Source organism: Trichomycterus rosablanca, chromosome 3 (genome assembly GCF_030014385.1).
Source record: "Trichomycterus rosablanca isolate fTriRos1 chromosome 3, fTriRos1.hap1, whole genome shotgun sequence".
In the NCBI taxonomy this organism is placed as follows: domain Eukaryota; kingdom Metazoa; phylum Chordata; class Actinopteri; order Siluriformes; family Trichomycteridae; genus Trichomycterus; species Trichomycterus rosablanca.
In genome coordinates, this window is record NC_085990.1 from 52,960,988 (window position 1) to 52,978,889 (window position 17,902).

The 17,902-nt window shown below is 33.5% G+C and overlaps 1 protein-coding gene across 1 annotated transcript; it reads left to right on the forward strand.

The window, feature by feature from the left end:
* Nucleotides 1–6,186: 6,186 nt before the first annotated feature.
* Nucleotides 6,187–14,172, forward strand: id4 (inhibitor of DNA binding 4). Its single transcript, XM_062992241.1, has 3 exons — nucleotides 6,187–6,789; nucleotides 10,481–10,547; nucleotides 13,594–14,172. Exons 1-2 carry the CDS (start codon nucleotides 6,502–6,504, stop codon nucleotides 10,526–10,528), a joined length of 336 nt encoding a protein of 111 aa, XP_062848311.1. The 5' UTR covers nucleotides 6,187–6,501; the 3' UTR covers nucleotides 10,529–10,547; nucleotides 13,594–14,172.
* The last annotated feature ends 3,730 nt before the right edge of the window (nucleotides 14,173–17,902 follow it).

The window sequence follows — 17,902 nt, forward strand, 5'->3', positions numbered from 1 at the left end:
TTGACTTAATATGTGCATGTTTGGTCAATGCAACACTGTGAAGTAAACTCAACAGGCTTCATTACTCTCTACATCCGGGGCATTCGTGGCTGTCTGTGAGCTCTCTTCAGCGAGGCAATTTTCTTTTGGAGGGAAGCTGTGCAAGTGCGGTGAGTATTTGTCATATTTATGTATAATTCTGAGCTGTAGTAGCTGTTTTATTAACAGCGTTTTGTATGATATGGGTCATTTTGATAAGCGAAACCTCCCTGTGTAAACAGATACCAGACTAGTTAGCCTATTAGCAAAGTTAGCATTAGCGGTTTTCAAACGCTCAGTTTGCACTTGGAATTCGCATTTAAAGTATTTTAAACCATTTCGGTCACATCCCAGTGCATGTTGTAACCTCATGTAATGTATATTTAATTTTTATATCCAGTTACTTATATTTTTCGTGCATTGTGTGAATCGCCAACAAAGCTAGCGCTACTAGCTAGCAGCATTAAACAGGTCAGTCTTTTCTCAATTTTGAGAAACGTTAATGTTGTTAACGGCAACGTTGTGCATTTTATTGATAATGCAGTTGAATTAAGTGTCTTCAAAAGCATCCAAGATGCAAATGGTTTATGTAGCTTAATGAACTGTGTTAGCCGTTTAAGCCGAGTCCACTTTGGCAGTTTTATTGTAATCTGAAGTTATACAAAAGTCGCTTATTTTGAGGCAACGCAACAGTTCTGAGTGAATTGGACGATTTCCCGCAGGACAGACACTACGCATGCTCAGAAGCTCTTCTAATGAATGTGGGATGGCGAGGGATGAGAGCTTGGTAAAAAGCAGTGAGATTGAGAATCGAGCTACATCCGAATACTTATCTTAGTAAGTATGTCTTTCTAACAGTTTGTTAAGTGAATATGTGGTTAGACTTTGATATTGATAGTTTTAGAGTACATTACCCGCATAATTTTAGACTCGGCACACATTAGCTAGCCAATGTTAACTAGCTTGTGAAAACACTATTGAGCTTTTCAATTACAGCTTCCAAATATACATTATATGGACAAAAGTATATTCACATTATACTTCTCTATTATAACTCTCATCCTGGCCTTAATCCTTATAAATTGTTACCTTGTCAGGTATTAATGTAATACAGAGTGTAAAATTGTGCTTGTTTTGTATGTTTTCTAGTTTCAGCTCTTTTCTAACCACAAGTTTTGTGAAGGTGTTTTGTGGCTCTTTAGTTATGGTAAGTATAATGCCATCTTGCAAATTATTGATTAGAAGTATTTAGCATAACTTATAGACCATTGAAGTTGTCATTCTGTAATTTATGACTATTTTCTCTATGAGGATTTTTAAATGGGGTTTTAGTAAATCACCTCTATCCCTCCCTGTTTAGGACAAAAATGTTCCAAACCCGTGCTTTCATAGTAAAATCCCATCTTACTTACTAAAATTTTTTTGCATTTTTTGAAGATATAATTTATAAATTTTACAGTTAAGTTTCTCAAATGTAACTTTTTGTAATAGTTTCATATCCATGGTTGACAACAGATTTTTTTGTTTTGTGGTGTGCATCTTTTAGCTAAAGGTATATTTGTTCTGTTTTTGAGGATGTTGAGGAAAACCAGGAGATGGAGCAGACAATCCTAGGAATATTTGCCATAAAGCAGGAAGGTGCAGAACCCACAGATGAGGTGGAGGATGTTAGAATTATCATTGAAGGTGTGGAGGTGCTTCGTGACCTTGGTAACATTGCAAATGCAGTCGCCATTTTATTTGGCCTCATGTACTCCCTGGACTTGAGCTACCCAACAAAAAGTACACATTTGAGGTTCTACAAAAAGTTGTGATGGAACTGGATGGCAGACATCTCTCAAGAAAGGCTCAAAAACAAACTGTTTGAAGGGACAGTGTAAACATCACATTGCAAGTTGCAATGAAGGCTTGGAGCTAAAAAAAAAAAAAAATGTTGGATCCATAAGTTGAACTGTTATGTGTTGTAGGGAGTGGCATGGTCTTAGTTTCTAATGATTGATGTCTGAATGTTTTAACAGACTTTAGAATGTTCATAAAAGAGAGCGAGGATAAGCGTAGCAATTAAAAACTACTTGAGAGTTTGCATTTTTATGTCTGTTGGAGAAAGGGAAAAAAAACTTTAAAGTAGAGATTACCAGAGAATGGCATGAAAATTTTTTTGAGGATGTTGAGGAAAACCAGGAGATGGAGCAGACAATCCTAGGAATATTTGCCATAAAGCAGGAAGGTGCAGAACCCACAGATGAGCTGAAAGATGTTAGAATTATCATTAAAGGTGTGGAGGTGACCTTGGTAACATTGCAAATGCAGTCACCATTTTATTTGGCCTCATGTACTCCCTGGACTTGAGCTACCCAACAAACCTCAAGTACACACTTGATGATCTCCGAATGTTGTGATGGAACTGAATGGCAGACATCTCAAGTGCAAATGCAGTCGCCATTTTATTTGGCCTGAGAGGGCAATAAGGTATTTCTTGAAAATGTAGCAGGAATACAAGGGTAAGAAAAACCTTATGGTTGACATACGGCGATATAGAGTGAGCCTGGAGTGAAAGTCACGAGCACCAAATTAACATTCAAATTTTACATTGCTGTTTGTGATCTGTTTAGCATGACATGTTGGTTTAAACATGTGCTGTTTTGATGAAGTTCTGGCTGTTCATCAATCATCAGTAATGTAAAATTTAATTTGGTGCTCATGACTTTCACTCCAGGCTCACTCTATATCGCCGTATGTCAACCATAAGGTTTCTCTTACCCTTGTATTCCTGCTACATTTTCAAGAAATACCTTATTGCCCTCTTATTCATGCCATTCTCTGGTAATCTCCACTTCAGTTTTTTTCCCCTTTCCAACAGACATAAAAATGCAACCTCAAGTAGTTTTTAATTGTTACTCTTATCCTCTCTCCCTCTCTCTCTCTCTCTCTCTCTCGTGAACATTCTAAAGTCCGTTAAAACATTCAGATGTCAATCTTTTGAAATTTTTCAGGGTTTCTTTTTTTTTACACCACTGAAGGTGAGGAAAGAAAAAAAGAGGAATTTGTTTACTTTATTATTATTATTTATTTTATTTTGAAGTACACTATATTGCCAAAAGTATTCGCTTGCCTGCCTTCACACGCATATGAACTTGAGTTCATCCTGAAAAACTTACCATATAGAAGCACTTTGTAGTTTTGCAATTACTGACTGTAGTCCATCTGTTTCTCTACATACTTTGTTAGCCCCCTTTCATGCTGTTCTTTATTGGTCAGGACCCCCACAGCACCACCACAGAGCAGGTATTATTTAGGTGGTGGATGATTCTCAGCACTGCAGTGACACTGACATGGTGCTGGTGTGTTAGTGTGTGTTGTGCTGGTATTAGTGGATCAGACACAGCAGTGCTGCTGGAGTTTTTTAAACACCTCACTGTCACTGCTGGACTGAGAATCATCCACCAACCAAAAATATCCAGCCAACAGTGCCCTGTGGGCAGCGTCCTGTGACCACTGATGAAGGTCTAGAAGATGAGTGACTCAAACAGCAGCAATAGATGAGCGATCGTCTCTGACTTTACATCTACAAGGTGGACCGACTAGGTAGGAGTGTCTAATAGAGTGGACAGTGAGTGGACACGGTATTTAAATACTCCAGCAGTGCTGCTGTGTCTTATCCACTCATACCAGCACAACACACACTAACACACCACCACCATGTCAGTGTCACTGCAGTGCTGAGAATCATCCACCACCTAAATAATACCTGCTCTGTGGGGGTCCTGTCCCCCCACATCCTGACCATTGAAGAAACATATGGGCTACATTCAGTAATTGTAAAGTACAAAATGCTTCTATATGGTAAGTTTTTCAGGATTAACTCAAGTTCAAATGGGTGTGAAGGCAGGCAAGTGAATACTTTTGGCAATATAGTGTATTTTCTATGTGGCAAATTACATTGGTTTATCATTCATATGAATATTGTTTTTTGTTTACTCTAATTTAAAATTGTTCCAATAAAGTGTTTTTTTTGTTTTTTGTTTTTTTTTACAAACTAAAACTGTTTGATTTTACAGTTTCCTGAAATTAAAAGTTTTTCAAAAGTTGGAAAGCTTAAGTTTTTGGTTTGTGCAAGTGATATGTGTGTGCCATTAAAAGTCAAACAAGTTTAAGGTTTGTTTAAAACATTTGTGACAGTTCTGCTAATGGTTGTTAGACTGAAAGGCTGACCATTTTGTATATTTCTTTCATTGTTGCCAAATCCCCCAGAATTAGTAAGTCCACTTAAAATTACTACCATTGTTGGAATGAAAACCATTTAAGTAAAACAAAGTTTAGTAGTTTCCCCACTTGTTTAAACCAGTTAATTAACCAGTTGGAAATACAAAGTACAGTTAGTTTTACTAAATTCAGTTGAGTATCGGAGGTCCAACAGTTATGTTACGTTTACATAAGTGAGTTAAGTTAGTACAATGAAATATATTTCTGTTGTCATTAATCAACACAATCAAGTAAAGCAAAAGAAAAATAATTTTGTTGAGTTTATGTTTGTCAGTTTAGTTAGCTAGACACAGACCTATTCATTAAAACTGAGCTAACCATATTAGAGTTATGTTGGTTTTACTTAATACAGTCACATCGGTTTTACTTAATATAGTTATGTTGGTTTTACTTAATAAAGTAATGTTGGTTTTACAAAAGTTAGGTATTTGAAGCTTATTAATATGATTTAATTATATCTAACACAACTCAGTTAGGTGGAAATTGTTGACATAACTGGATTAAGTAAATCCAACGAATTATTTTTTTGAGTGTGTGTTCTGCTCTGTTTTCTATTCTGTGTTTTCTATTTGGTGTGTTCTATTCTGTTCTATTCTATTTACTAATGAGCCCTGTGCTTTCTGGGAAATGCCAGTCTGATTGTGTAAATGAGTGGCATCACACAGTTGGCATTCGTCCCTCTATTGTGGGAACAGAGCGAGCTGCTGCCAAAAAAAAGAAAAAAATCCAAAACAGCAGGCAGCAAAGAGGCTTCTGTATCCGCAGTATTCTATTCTGTGTATTCTATTTTAAATATTCTATTCTGTGCGTTCTATTCTGTATTCTATACTGTATATTATATGCTGTATATTCTATTCTGTATATTCCATTCTGCGTATTTCAATTTGTGTATTCTATTCAGTGTTCTACTCTGTGTATTCTACTCTGTGTATTTTATCCTGTGCATTCTATTTAATATATTCTACTCTGTGTATTTTATTCTGTGTATTCTATTATGTGGGTTCTACTCTTTGTATTCTACTATGTGTATTCTTTTCTGTATATTCTACTCTGTGTATTCTGTTGTGTGTATTGTACTCTAAGGAATACTCAGTGTATTCTATCTTGTGTTCTACTCAGTGAATTCTATTCTGTGTGTTCTACTCAGTGCATTCTGTCTTGTGTTCTACTCTGTATATTCTATGAGTTCCACTCTGTGTATTTTATTCTGTGTATTCTATTGTATGTATTCTACTCTAGGGATTGTATTCTGTGTGTTCTACTCCGAGTTTTCTATTCTGTGTATTCTATTCTGTATATTCTCTTCTGAATATTCTCTTCTGTATATTCTATTTTGTGTGTTCTATTCTGTATATTCTATTCTGTGTTTTCTATTCAGTGTATTATATTCTGTATGTTCAAATCTGTGTACTCTATTGTGCGTATTCACTTCTGATGATTCTCTTTAGCGTGTTCTACTCTGTATTCTCCTCTGTATATTCTATGCTGTGTTCTATTCTTTGTATTCTACTCTGTGTGTTCTTCTGTGTGTATTCTATTCTGTGCGTTTTAATATTTGTATTCTACTCTGTGTTCTTTTGTGTGTATTCTATTCTGTGCGTTTTAATATTTGTATTCTACTCTGTGTTCTTTTGTGTGTATTCTATTCTGTGTGTTTTATTATGTGTATTCTACTCTGTGTGTTCTATTCTGTGTATTGTACTCGGTGTATTATATTCTGTGTAGATCTGAAGAAAACATTTATATCTCTGTGTGGGTGTATGGTTGAGTGTGTATTTCTCTGTGTGTGTGTGTGTGTGTGTATGTGTGTGTATGGTTAAGTGTATATTTCTGTGTGTATGTGCGTTTTGTGAAGTGTATATTTCTCTCTCTTTCTGTGTGCGTGTGTGTGTTTGCATGTATGTATGTGTATGTGTGTGTGTGTGTGTTGTGTGTGTGTGTGCGCGCGCGTTTGCTCGCGGGCACAGTGCCCTGAAAGCCCCGCCCCCTTTTCCCCGTTCCTCTATATAAGGTGTGGTTCGGTGGGCGCTGCGCTCCAGACTCTGCGCGCTGACCGGATGGAGTGATCTGATGGTGATGAAGATGATGATGAAGATGATGAAGATGGTGGAAGCTGAATAAGAATTTTCCTCCACACTAAAACCTCTTCAAATCCTCGTGATAACCGCGTGCGTGTGTGTGTGCGTGTCCGTGGACCTTCCCTTTAACTCCAGGCTGAAAATGAAAGCCACCAGCCCGGCGCGCTCTCGGAAGGACGCGTGTGGTGTGTGCGCGGACGCGTCGGAGGGTTCGAACCCGAGCTGCGTGCAGCTGGACATGAACGACTGCTACAGCCGCCTGAAGCGCCTGGTCCCGACCATACCGCAGAACCGACGCGTGAGCCGCGTTGAGATCCTGCAGCACGTTATCGACTACATCCTGGACCTGCAGCTGGAGCTCAGCGAGCGCACCGACACAGCGGCGTGGCCAAGGATCCGCACCCCGCTGTCCGCCCTCAACACGGAACAGGTGAGTGATTCTAATGCACCCCTCGTTCAGGGCGGTGCGTTATGCGTCCTGCACCGATCCAACGTCAGCTCGTGCTCTCCGTGATGTGCATCATTTCTGCTCTGTATTCCTGCACCCATCACGTCTATTGTTCACCTTTCCAGTCCATAAAATCACTTTTAAACAGGATATCACACTAAAAGTGCTCGATTATTATTATTATAGCACGTGTAAATAAGAACAGCTAGATATGTATCGTATAAAAATAAATAAAAATAATAATGTGTAGCATCTAAATGGGTATAAATGTGCAAATATGTATGAGGTTTATATCATTTACATATTACATATACACATTTGGTATTATGTCCATATACATATAAACATACAGTATGTAGATAAGAATAACTAGATATGTGTCAAATAAAAAAAAAATGTAGCATCTAAATGGGTATAAAATGTGCAAATACGTATGAGGGTTATATCATTTACATATTACATATACACATATTACATATACATGTACATATACACATATGGTATTACGTATATATCTATAATCATATGTAAATAAGAATAGATATATATGTATCATAAAAATAATAAGAAGCATCTAAATGAGTATAAAATGTGCAGAAATGTGTGAGGTTTATATCATTTATATATAATTTACATCATGTAAGCTGCAAACAAGGAATAATATTAATAAGCTAATTATATCTACATACATATATGATGTTATGTCTATCCATATACATATAAGCATATGTAAATAAGAGTAGCTAGATATGTCATGTAAAAAAGTTATATGTAGCATCTTAATGGGTATAAAATGTGCAATAGGTGTAAGCAGCTTTGTGATGGCTGTGAATTATTATTCATTCAGCACGTTGGACTAAAATAAATATAATTATAAATCGATCAGTTCTTTATTAATCATAAAAATGATATGACCCTTGTCTGGTACATTTATTTTAAGGTCTATATTTTAAAATAATAAAATATGTACATACATACAAGCATATATAGATAAAAACAACTAGATTAGCTGATTATGTCTATATACATATAAGCATAAAATAAGAATAACTAGAAATGCATCATATACAAAGAAATAAATAAATATGTAGCATTTAAATGTGCAAATACGTATGAGGTTTATATCACTTACATATTGCATACACACATCAGTAAATAAGAATAGCTAGATATGTATCATATAAAAGAATAAATATATAAAAATTAAAAACTAAATGTAGCATTTAAATGGGTATAAAATGTGCAAATACGTATGAGGTTTATATCATTTACATAATGCATATACACATATTACATATACACATATGGTATTATGTCTATATACATAAAAACAAGAATGTAAATAAGTAGTTAGATATTTATCCTATAAAATTATACATAATAATAAAAAAGTATATGTGGCATCTAAATGGGTATAAAATGTGCAAATATGTATGAGGTTTATATCATTTATATAATGCATATACACATATTACATATACACATATGGTATTGTGTCTATATACATAGAAATAAGAATGTAAATATGTAGCTAGATATTTATTATATAAAATAATAAAATGTGCAAATACGTGTGAGGTTTATATCATTTATATTGTAAATATAATTTATACACAAGGTACATCATGTAAGCTGCTTTGGCATCTACACAAGTGCAAATAGTTGCACTGCTCAAAAAACAAGCATATGTAAATAAGAAAAGCTAGTTATGTGTTATATAAAAATAGTATATGTAGCATCTAAATGGATATTAAATGTGCAAATACGTGTGAGGTTTATATCATTCATTCAGCACGTTGGACTCAAATAAATATATGTAAAAATCGATCGGTTCTTTATTAATCATGAAAATGTTCCACTGATATGAACCTTGTCTGGTTATATTTATTTTAAGGTATATAATAAAAAATAATACAATTTCTAGATACATATAAGCAAATGTAAATAAGAATAACTAGTGTCATATATCATGTGTCATATGAAAATAATAAATATATAAACAATTAAAAAGTATATATATAGGAATATACATAAATAAGAATCTAAACTATATGTATCATATAAAAATGATAAATATATAAAGATTATATAAATAAGTACATGTAGAGTGTAAATGGGTATAAAATGTGCAAAAATGTATAAGGTTTATATAATTGATATATATAATTCACATCATGTAAGTTGCTTTTTGATGGCATCTACAGAAGTACAAATAGCATTGTGCAAAAAAACTTAAGGATTAATATTAACTAATATGGTAATTGTCCATTTACATATATGGTATTATATCTATATCTGTATAAGCAGATGTAAATAAGAATAGCTAGACATGTATCATATTATATATATATATACTGTATATACTGTATATATGGAGCATGTAAATGGGTATAAGATGTGAAAATACGTCTGACGTTTATATAATTTATATGTAAATATAATATGGTATTATATCTATATCTGTATAAGCAGATGTAAATAAGAACAGCTAGACATGTATCATATTATAGGTGTATATATATATATATATATATATATATATATATATATATATATGGAGCATGTAAATGGGTATAAGATGTGAAAATACGTCTGAGGTTTATATAATTTATATGTAAATATAATTCGTATATATAATGTACATCATGTAAGCTGCTTTGTGATGGCATCTAAGTAAGTGCAAATAGTTGCATTGTGCCAAAAAGGATTGATATGAATTAATATTACTATGCTAATTACGTCTATATACATATAGCATATGTAAACAAGAATAAATGTAGCATCTAAATGGGTATAAAATGTGCAATCTGTATGAGGTTTATATCATTTATATATAATTTACATCATGTAAGCTGTTTTGTGATGGTAGGATTAATTTAGCACGTTGGACTCAAATAAATATATTAAAAAATTTACAGGTTCTTTATTAATCATAAAATGTTCCACTGATATGAACCTTGTCTGGTACATTTATTTTAAGGTGTGTATTAAAAAATAATAACATTTCTCTATACAAACAAGCAAATGTAAATAAGAATAGCTTATACACATAGCATATACACATATTACATATACAATTACATATACACATATGGTATTATGTCTATATACATATAAATAAGAATGTAAATATATGTAAATAAGAATAGTTAGATATGTATCGTATAAAAAATATATAAAGATATGAAACATGTACATGTAGAGCCTACCTGTAAAAATTGTCCACTGATATGAACCTTGTCTGGTACATTTCTTTAAAAGTATATAATATAAATAATAATATTAGATGCACTGTGTTATTATTATGTAGATGAGGTTCAGTAGGGGAGAATAAATCATTGCATGGCTTTATATAAGTTTTATTTTGCTTTATATTAGAATTGTGTTATTTTCATGTCTTTTATCTGCTTATCTGATTACTAGAGTATCACTGTTTTTAATTCTACAGTATAAAGAACTGCTGGCTGGTACTTCAGCATTTCTGCTGAAGATCTAAAGATTAAATTTTATCCTATAGATGTTTACATTGTGTGTCCTGGCATCGCTCATTAAGAGCTTTCCTGCCATCTTCATCTTTATTTTTATTTCTTTACTAAATATACGTCGTGTTTCTGTATATCAGGGCAGCGAGACTGGCACATGTTTAATTTTTTGACTATTTCTATATTTACAGGGGACACCGGTCATCAATAAGCAGGAGGACTCGATTCTGTGTCGCTGAGATATAGCCAAAAGCAGAGGTGAGTAGTATCAGTATTAGTATTTTCTTAAATCTAGTCCTTTCTCTTTCTTAATCTAACATGCAGCGGAATAATAATAATTATTATTAATATGATAATGAAATCTATGTGCATATATTGTGTTATGACTGTGTACGTGCTAGCATATGTAAATAAGACTAGCCAGATGTGTATCATATAAAAATAATAATACATATAGTACGTAAATACATATGAGGCTTATATAATTTATATATAATTAAGACTGTGGTGACTAAGTATTCTAATTTACACTGATAAAATAAAAATCCATTCCAAAACAATGGTGCTAAAAAGCTTGTACAGTTTTATCTTAAATAATCTATAGTGAAGGTGATGGTACTGATACTGTTCACATTGATAAAATAAAACAATACACTTTTAATAAAACTGTAGGTTAGTTAATGTAACAAGTTCTTATTAATAATATAAAAATCCACTTTTAATTAAAAGCTTCCGTAACAGTGAGAGAGGTAAATCCATTCTTCTGTATAGAGCTGCTAAGTGCAATAATCATGATGTTAAGGACATATTTACGTTTATATTCATGGCAATACGATTTGAGCAGTTGAGGGTTGAGGGTCTTGCTCAGGGGTCCAGCAGTGGAAACTTGGCTATTGAATATTAATCCAGTACCTTAACTGCTGAGCTAACACTGCTCCACAAATGCACCATTAAAACGTAGAAACATTTAAAGTTTCGCTAAAGAAGAACCTTTTTTCATCAAGAATCTTCAGGTTATGATCAGGTTTATAAACATCGATCAGGCATAACATTATGACCACCTTCCTAATATTGTGTTGGTCCCCTTTTTGCTGCCCAATACACAACTGTGCTGCTCTGTGTATTCTGACACCTTTCTATCAGAACCAGCATGAACTTCTTCAGCAGTTTGAGCTACAGTAGCACGTCTGTTGGATCGGACCACACGGGCCAGTCTTCTCTCCCCACGTGCATCAATGAGCCTTGGTTGCCCATGACCCTGTCGCTGGTTTATCGCTGTTCCTTCCTTGGAGCACTTTTGATAGATACTGACCACTGCAGACCGGGACACACCCCACAAGAGCTGCAGTTTTGGAGATGCTTTGACACTTGCTGCCTAATATATCCCCCCACTAACAGGTGCCGTGATGAAGAGATAATCAGTGTTATTCACTCAGGTATAACTCAGAATGTTATACCTGGTCGGTGTATATACATAAAGGTAGTAAAATAAAAGGTATGTACTAAATGGGACAAGAAAAGGTTCTGGAACTATTTTATTGGCCCTAAAGAAGTAGCAAACAATTTTCCTCATTGCATTGCATCAGGACAAAATGCAGTCGGCGTCTATGAAAATTGCAAACACAGCGGTACCTTGTAACTCAATGTCCCCTAAACTCAAAATATTTGAAACTCGACGACCTTCATCGAGAAATGTGTTCCCTTAAACTCAACGTGTTTTTAAAAAAAATTTATTTATTTAATTTTAAATTAACAATGAACAGCCACTTTGTTCAGCGCTCGGCTTAAGCGTGTGAATCTGAGCTGAATCTGCATTAGTGTGGAATAACCATCAGATCCAGGGTTACAGCTCCACATGTATCTGTGTTCATCTGGATTTTCCTCCCTGTTTCACTTTTAAACTTGTGTTACAGCTCCAGCTTCTGAGAAATTGTGAGAATCAGCTTTTTGTTTCAGTGTTTTTATATTATATTTGTGTTATTTTCAGTGTATATGTGTAAAAAAACCCATTATTTTATGAGCCTAAAAAATATGCAGTTCTACAGGACCATGGAACGCATTAACAGTCAAGCTATGCGGCCAGGCTAATTGGAGACACTGAATTGTCCTATAGGTACCCGGCCGCTAGGATGCATAAACCAGTGCATTGTAGTGCCGGTCCCAAGCCCGGATAAATAGGGAGGGTCGTGTCAGGAAGGGCGTCTGGCATAAAAACTGTGCCAAATCAATAATGCAGATCACAATCCACCTGCCACACCTAACGGCAGCAGCCGAGGAAATAAAATGTACAAATACATGTGAGGTTTATATAATTTATATAGAATTTACGTCATGTAAACTGCTTTGTGATGGTAGGATCTATTATTTATTCAGCACGTTGGACTAAAATAAATATATTTAAAAATCGATCAGTTCTTTATTATTATTAATTAAAAATGTTTCACTGATATGAACCTTGTCTGGTACATTTATTTAAGGTTTATATTAAAAAATAACACATTTAGATAAACTGAAGTTTTATATCGCATTATATAAGTGTTGTTTTATTTAACTGCTTATAAATCCTGATTAATTAATCGTGCTGTGTGTATGTTCTAAATACACTTTGATTATTTCTAGTTCATAAAAAAGTGTTGTACATTTTAACAGCACTAAACACTCATTAAAATTTAATTCTAATTTTAGATTTTAAACTGAGGGCTTTTATTTTGTTTGTTAATGATAACTATTTACCAAATAGCTGCTTTATTTACTCCAAACATGCTGCTGCACGCGTCCTGCTGTTGGCCTGCACTTCAGAAACCAGTTTGCACCAACAGGACTGGTTTTATACTGGTTGTATTCAGGGCTTCATTTTTTACTCAGACACTGATTGCGCAGTTAATGCATCGACGGCGCTCTGGTTATTGATAGTATTTATTATGGTATTTATTTCACCACTGTATGGTTTGCAGCAGGGTGCTGGAGGTGTTTAATTGCAGCACCGGCGCATTTAAATGCACGCAGCGCTCGACTGTGCATGCAAGCAGAGTGCGATTTATAGTCATAATTGGGGGTTGGGTCAGCTTTAACTGTTGTGAACTGTTGTTTTACCTCTTTTGGGGGGTCCGAGTATTAATTAGGAGGGTAAGACCCCCCCTAAATCCTCCTGTAATGTGCACCATGCATGCAGCTGCGCTTGCATTAACTGTCCCCAGTGTAAAAGTGGGTTAAAGCATTAGCTTGGGGATGTGTGTGTGTGTGGAGTGTGTTTAGGATTTTGTCGCACACACTGTTCTCACGTATGTTCTTCCGCCCCTCACAGGTGTGCAGCGCCCGTCCCGTGCCAAGCCGAGCCCCGGCGGCCGAGCCGACACCCACCAGAACCCAGTGAGGGATTGCTCAGACAACTAACGGCATCTAAACGCTCATTTATTAGCATCTCAGTGTTAGCAATGGTGGCGGAGTGAGCCGGATTTCTCTCCCACCGGTGAAGGGAATGCAGAATTTGGACAGATGACCTCTCTTTTTGTCCCCCCCCCCTCTCCCTGTCTCATTTTCTTTCACTCTCAGTGGTTCGATTTATTCGAAAGCTGGAACCCTCACGCCGTAAAGCTTCATGATGTCTGCTGTTAAAAATAGATGCTTCGATCCGGACAGAGATTCTCTCTGCGACTGTTTGATACTGTAAATAAAATTCATCCTGACCTGATACTGTACATAAAGAAAAAATGAATGAATGTTCTAAACTGTACGTTGAAATATCTATACGCTGGAGCGGCTGTAATTATAAGATATTTTTATTAAAAAAAGGAAAGCTTTTGTTTTGTATATATTGTGTTTTTCCATAAGTGTAGTGAAATAAAACATAAATGTTCTGCTAATAAAGTTCACACGTCATGAAGCTGATTGTGATCCTGTCGTTATTTTAAGTGTACTTTTTACATTTATGGCATTTTAGCGGCCTTACAACTGCAATCAAATACACTTGAACCAATAATGGCAACTTGGCAGTGGTGGGGCTTGAACCGGCAACCTTCTGATTACTAGTCCAGTAGCTTAACCACTGTTTGTGATGATGCCAGACTTCAGGATTGTTAGTAAGAACATGAGAGGCTGTTTATGCTGGGAGAGTATCTTCATTCATTCATTCATTCATATCTTTACCACCGCTTTATCCTGGTCAGGGTTGCAGTGGGTCTGATATCGCCAGTCCATCACAGGGCAAAAGACACACACACACACACTCAGGGCAATTTTAGTAGCTCCAGTTTACCTGACTGCACGTCTTTGTACTGTGGGAGGAAACCCACACAGACATGGGGAGAACATGCAAACTCCCCACAGAAAGAACCCGGACTGCTTCACCTAGGAATTGAACCCAGATCTGACAGCGGTACCCATCAATTTATTATTATTAATATTATTATTATTGTAATTATTATTATTATTTTTATATTATTATTTATTTTATTATTATTATTTATATTATTATTATTATTATTATTATTATTTATATTATTATTATTATTTACATTATTATTATTTATATTATTATTATTTATATTATTATTATTATTTATATTATTATAATTATTATTATTATTAATATTGTTATTATAATAATAATAATAATTATTATTATTATTTATATTATTATTATTGTTATTATTATTATTATTACTGATTATTAGTGAGAACTTTCCATTCCTGAATCTCAGCGTTGATATCGGCCAGTCGGGCATCTACAAATTGGCTGTGGTTGGGGGGGGGGGATTGAACAGCCTAGTCGTTGTGAGGTGCACTCGTCAGTGTGCTCTCAGTGCAGGTCCTAGCCCTGAATAGAAATATAGGGGCTGCATCAGGAAGGGTATCCGGTGTAAAAGCTAAAATGTGCCACTGAAAGAAGAAAAAAGGTATTTATTTTTATGCGTTATGAATGTGTTCAAATAAACAGGGTATTTATTATTTTAATAAAATGTAATGTAACCCTCATACATGTATTTTTATTAGCAGCACTAATGTAAATGAAATGAGGGTGAGGACTGATGATTTCCAGACTGTAATAATGAGAGCTGAATCGGTAACGATCAGGCTGGTGTGAGGTGGTGAATTAAAAATGTGCCGGATCCTTAATAGCCCCTCGTCTCTTTGTTTGAGGCTGGCACACCTGACTGCCTCTCAGTCTCTCCTGCGGCGCTGTGTCTGGCTAAGTGTGCTGAAGAGAGGGATCGTGGGAAATGATCACATCCTGTACGATAAGAATAGACTGAGCATCACGCACAGATCGACAGCTCGCCAACAGCTTCGGCCGACAGTGTTTTTACTGAGCAGCAGCTCGGCTTTACTGTCGTAAAAATCATGATTGTTTAAACAGGTGTGTGTGTGTGTGTGTGTGTGTGTGTGTGTGTGTGTGTACTGCAAACATAACAGATCGTGGGATCCACACACACCTTACAGAAATATGAACATGATTATTGTGGCTTCATGCTTAAAAGACTGAAAATAGCTCTTCAGAAAAAGATCAATTAAAATGAATATAAAATGCATGTCAGGTGGCTCGATGGGTGTCACCTCACAGCAAGAAGGTCCTGGGTTCAATTCCCAGGTGGAGTGGGTGACCTCTGCAGTGTTTTCTGCTTTTTGCCCAATGAATCACACCCATCATGACCCTGTACATAATAATGGCCAATATAACCATCTACCGTACATAATATTGTGGAAAGATTCTGGAAATCTAAAGAGATCTAAAGTGGCCTTTGAGTCCTTAGATGGCATTTTAGCCGCATGGGCTCTGAAGTACTTCAGAAAACCCATGGTTACTTAACACAGTCCACCGCTGCATCAAGAAATGCAACCTGAAACTCTGTTACACACACACACACACACACACACACACACTTCTCTGTGTAACTCTGTGATGGACTGGTGACCAATCCAGGGTGTTTCCTGCCTTTTGCCCAATGAATTGCAGCCACCGTGGTGGTACAACAGGCAATGAATGAATGAATGAATGAACATTGGTATATTAAAGGGGAAACGGAAACGTTTTGATCATATCTGAAAAAATAAAATAAAATAATTATATAAAATAAATTAATTAAAATACATAAAATAACAAATTAAAATAGAAAATTAAAGATGTAAATAAATATTACAGTAAACACTACAACTACATAATACACTATCATTACCAATAAAATAAATAAAATAATTATATAAAATAAATTAAATTAAAATTAAATTAATTAAATTAAAATGCACAAAATAAAATAGATAAAAATAAATAGAAAATCAAAGACATAAATATATATTACAATAAACATCACAACTGTCTATTACACTATCATTGAAAATAAAATAATATAAAATAAATTAATTAAATTTAATAAATTAAAATACATAAAATAACAAATAAAAATAGAAAATTAAAACATAAATAAACACTACAGTGAGCACCACTGCTGTCTATTACACTATCATTAAAAATAAAATAGAAAATAAATAGAAAATCAAAGACATGAATAAATACTACAGCTACCTATTACACTATTATTGACAATTTATAACATAAATAAAATAATAAATAAAAAACATACTACAGTAAACACAATAATAATAAAAAAAATATATATAACACAATACAAAATAAAATACATAAATAAAATTAATCAAATAAAAAGTAAATAGAAAAATCAAAGACATGAATAAATATTACAGTAAACATAGCTGTCTATTACACTATCAAATACAAAACAAAATAAATTAAATAACAAATAGAAAATTAAATACATAAATAAACACTACAGTAAACATTACAACTACATAATACACTATAATTTAAAATAAAATAAATACTACAGTGAACACAGCTGTCTATTACACTATCACAATTACACTAGCAAATAAAATAAATTAAAATATATAAAATGAAATAAATAATAAATAAAATAAAACAAATAAAAAAATAGAAAATTAAAGACATAAATAAATATTACAATAAACACCACATCTGTCTATTACACTATAACTGACAATAAAATAAAATAAATAAATAAATTAACATTTAATAAATTAAAATACCTAAAATAACAAATAAAAATAGAAAAGTAAAACATAAATAAATACTACAGTGAAAACTACAGCTGCATAATACACTATTATTGAAAATAAAACAAAATAAACACTACAGTGAACACCACAGCTGTCTATTACACTATCATTTAAAATAAAATAATTAAAATAAATAAATAAAATAAAAAAAGAAATACTACAGTGAACACCACTGCTGTCTATTACACTCATTAAAAAATAAAATAAAATAATAAAAGAAAAATAAATAAATAAAAGAAAATAAAATGAAAAAAAGAAATTAACAAATAATAAATACAATTAAATAAATTAAAAATAAAATTATTAAATAATAAATAAAATTAAATAAATTAAAAATAAATAAATGAATAAATAAATAATAAATAAATAAAATAAAATAAAATAAAATAAAATAAAATAAAACAAAACAAAACAAAAAAAAAAAAAAAAAAAAAAAAAAAAAAAAAAAAAAAAAAAAAAAAAAAAAAAAAAAAAAAAAAAAAAAAATTATTTCCATTCGGACATTTCGCTTTCATTTGCAT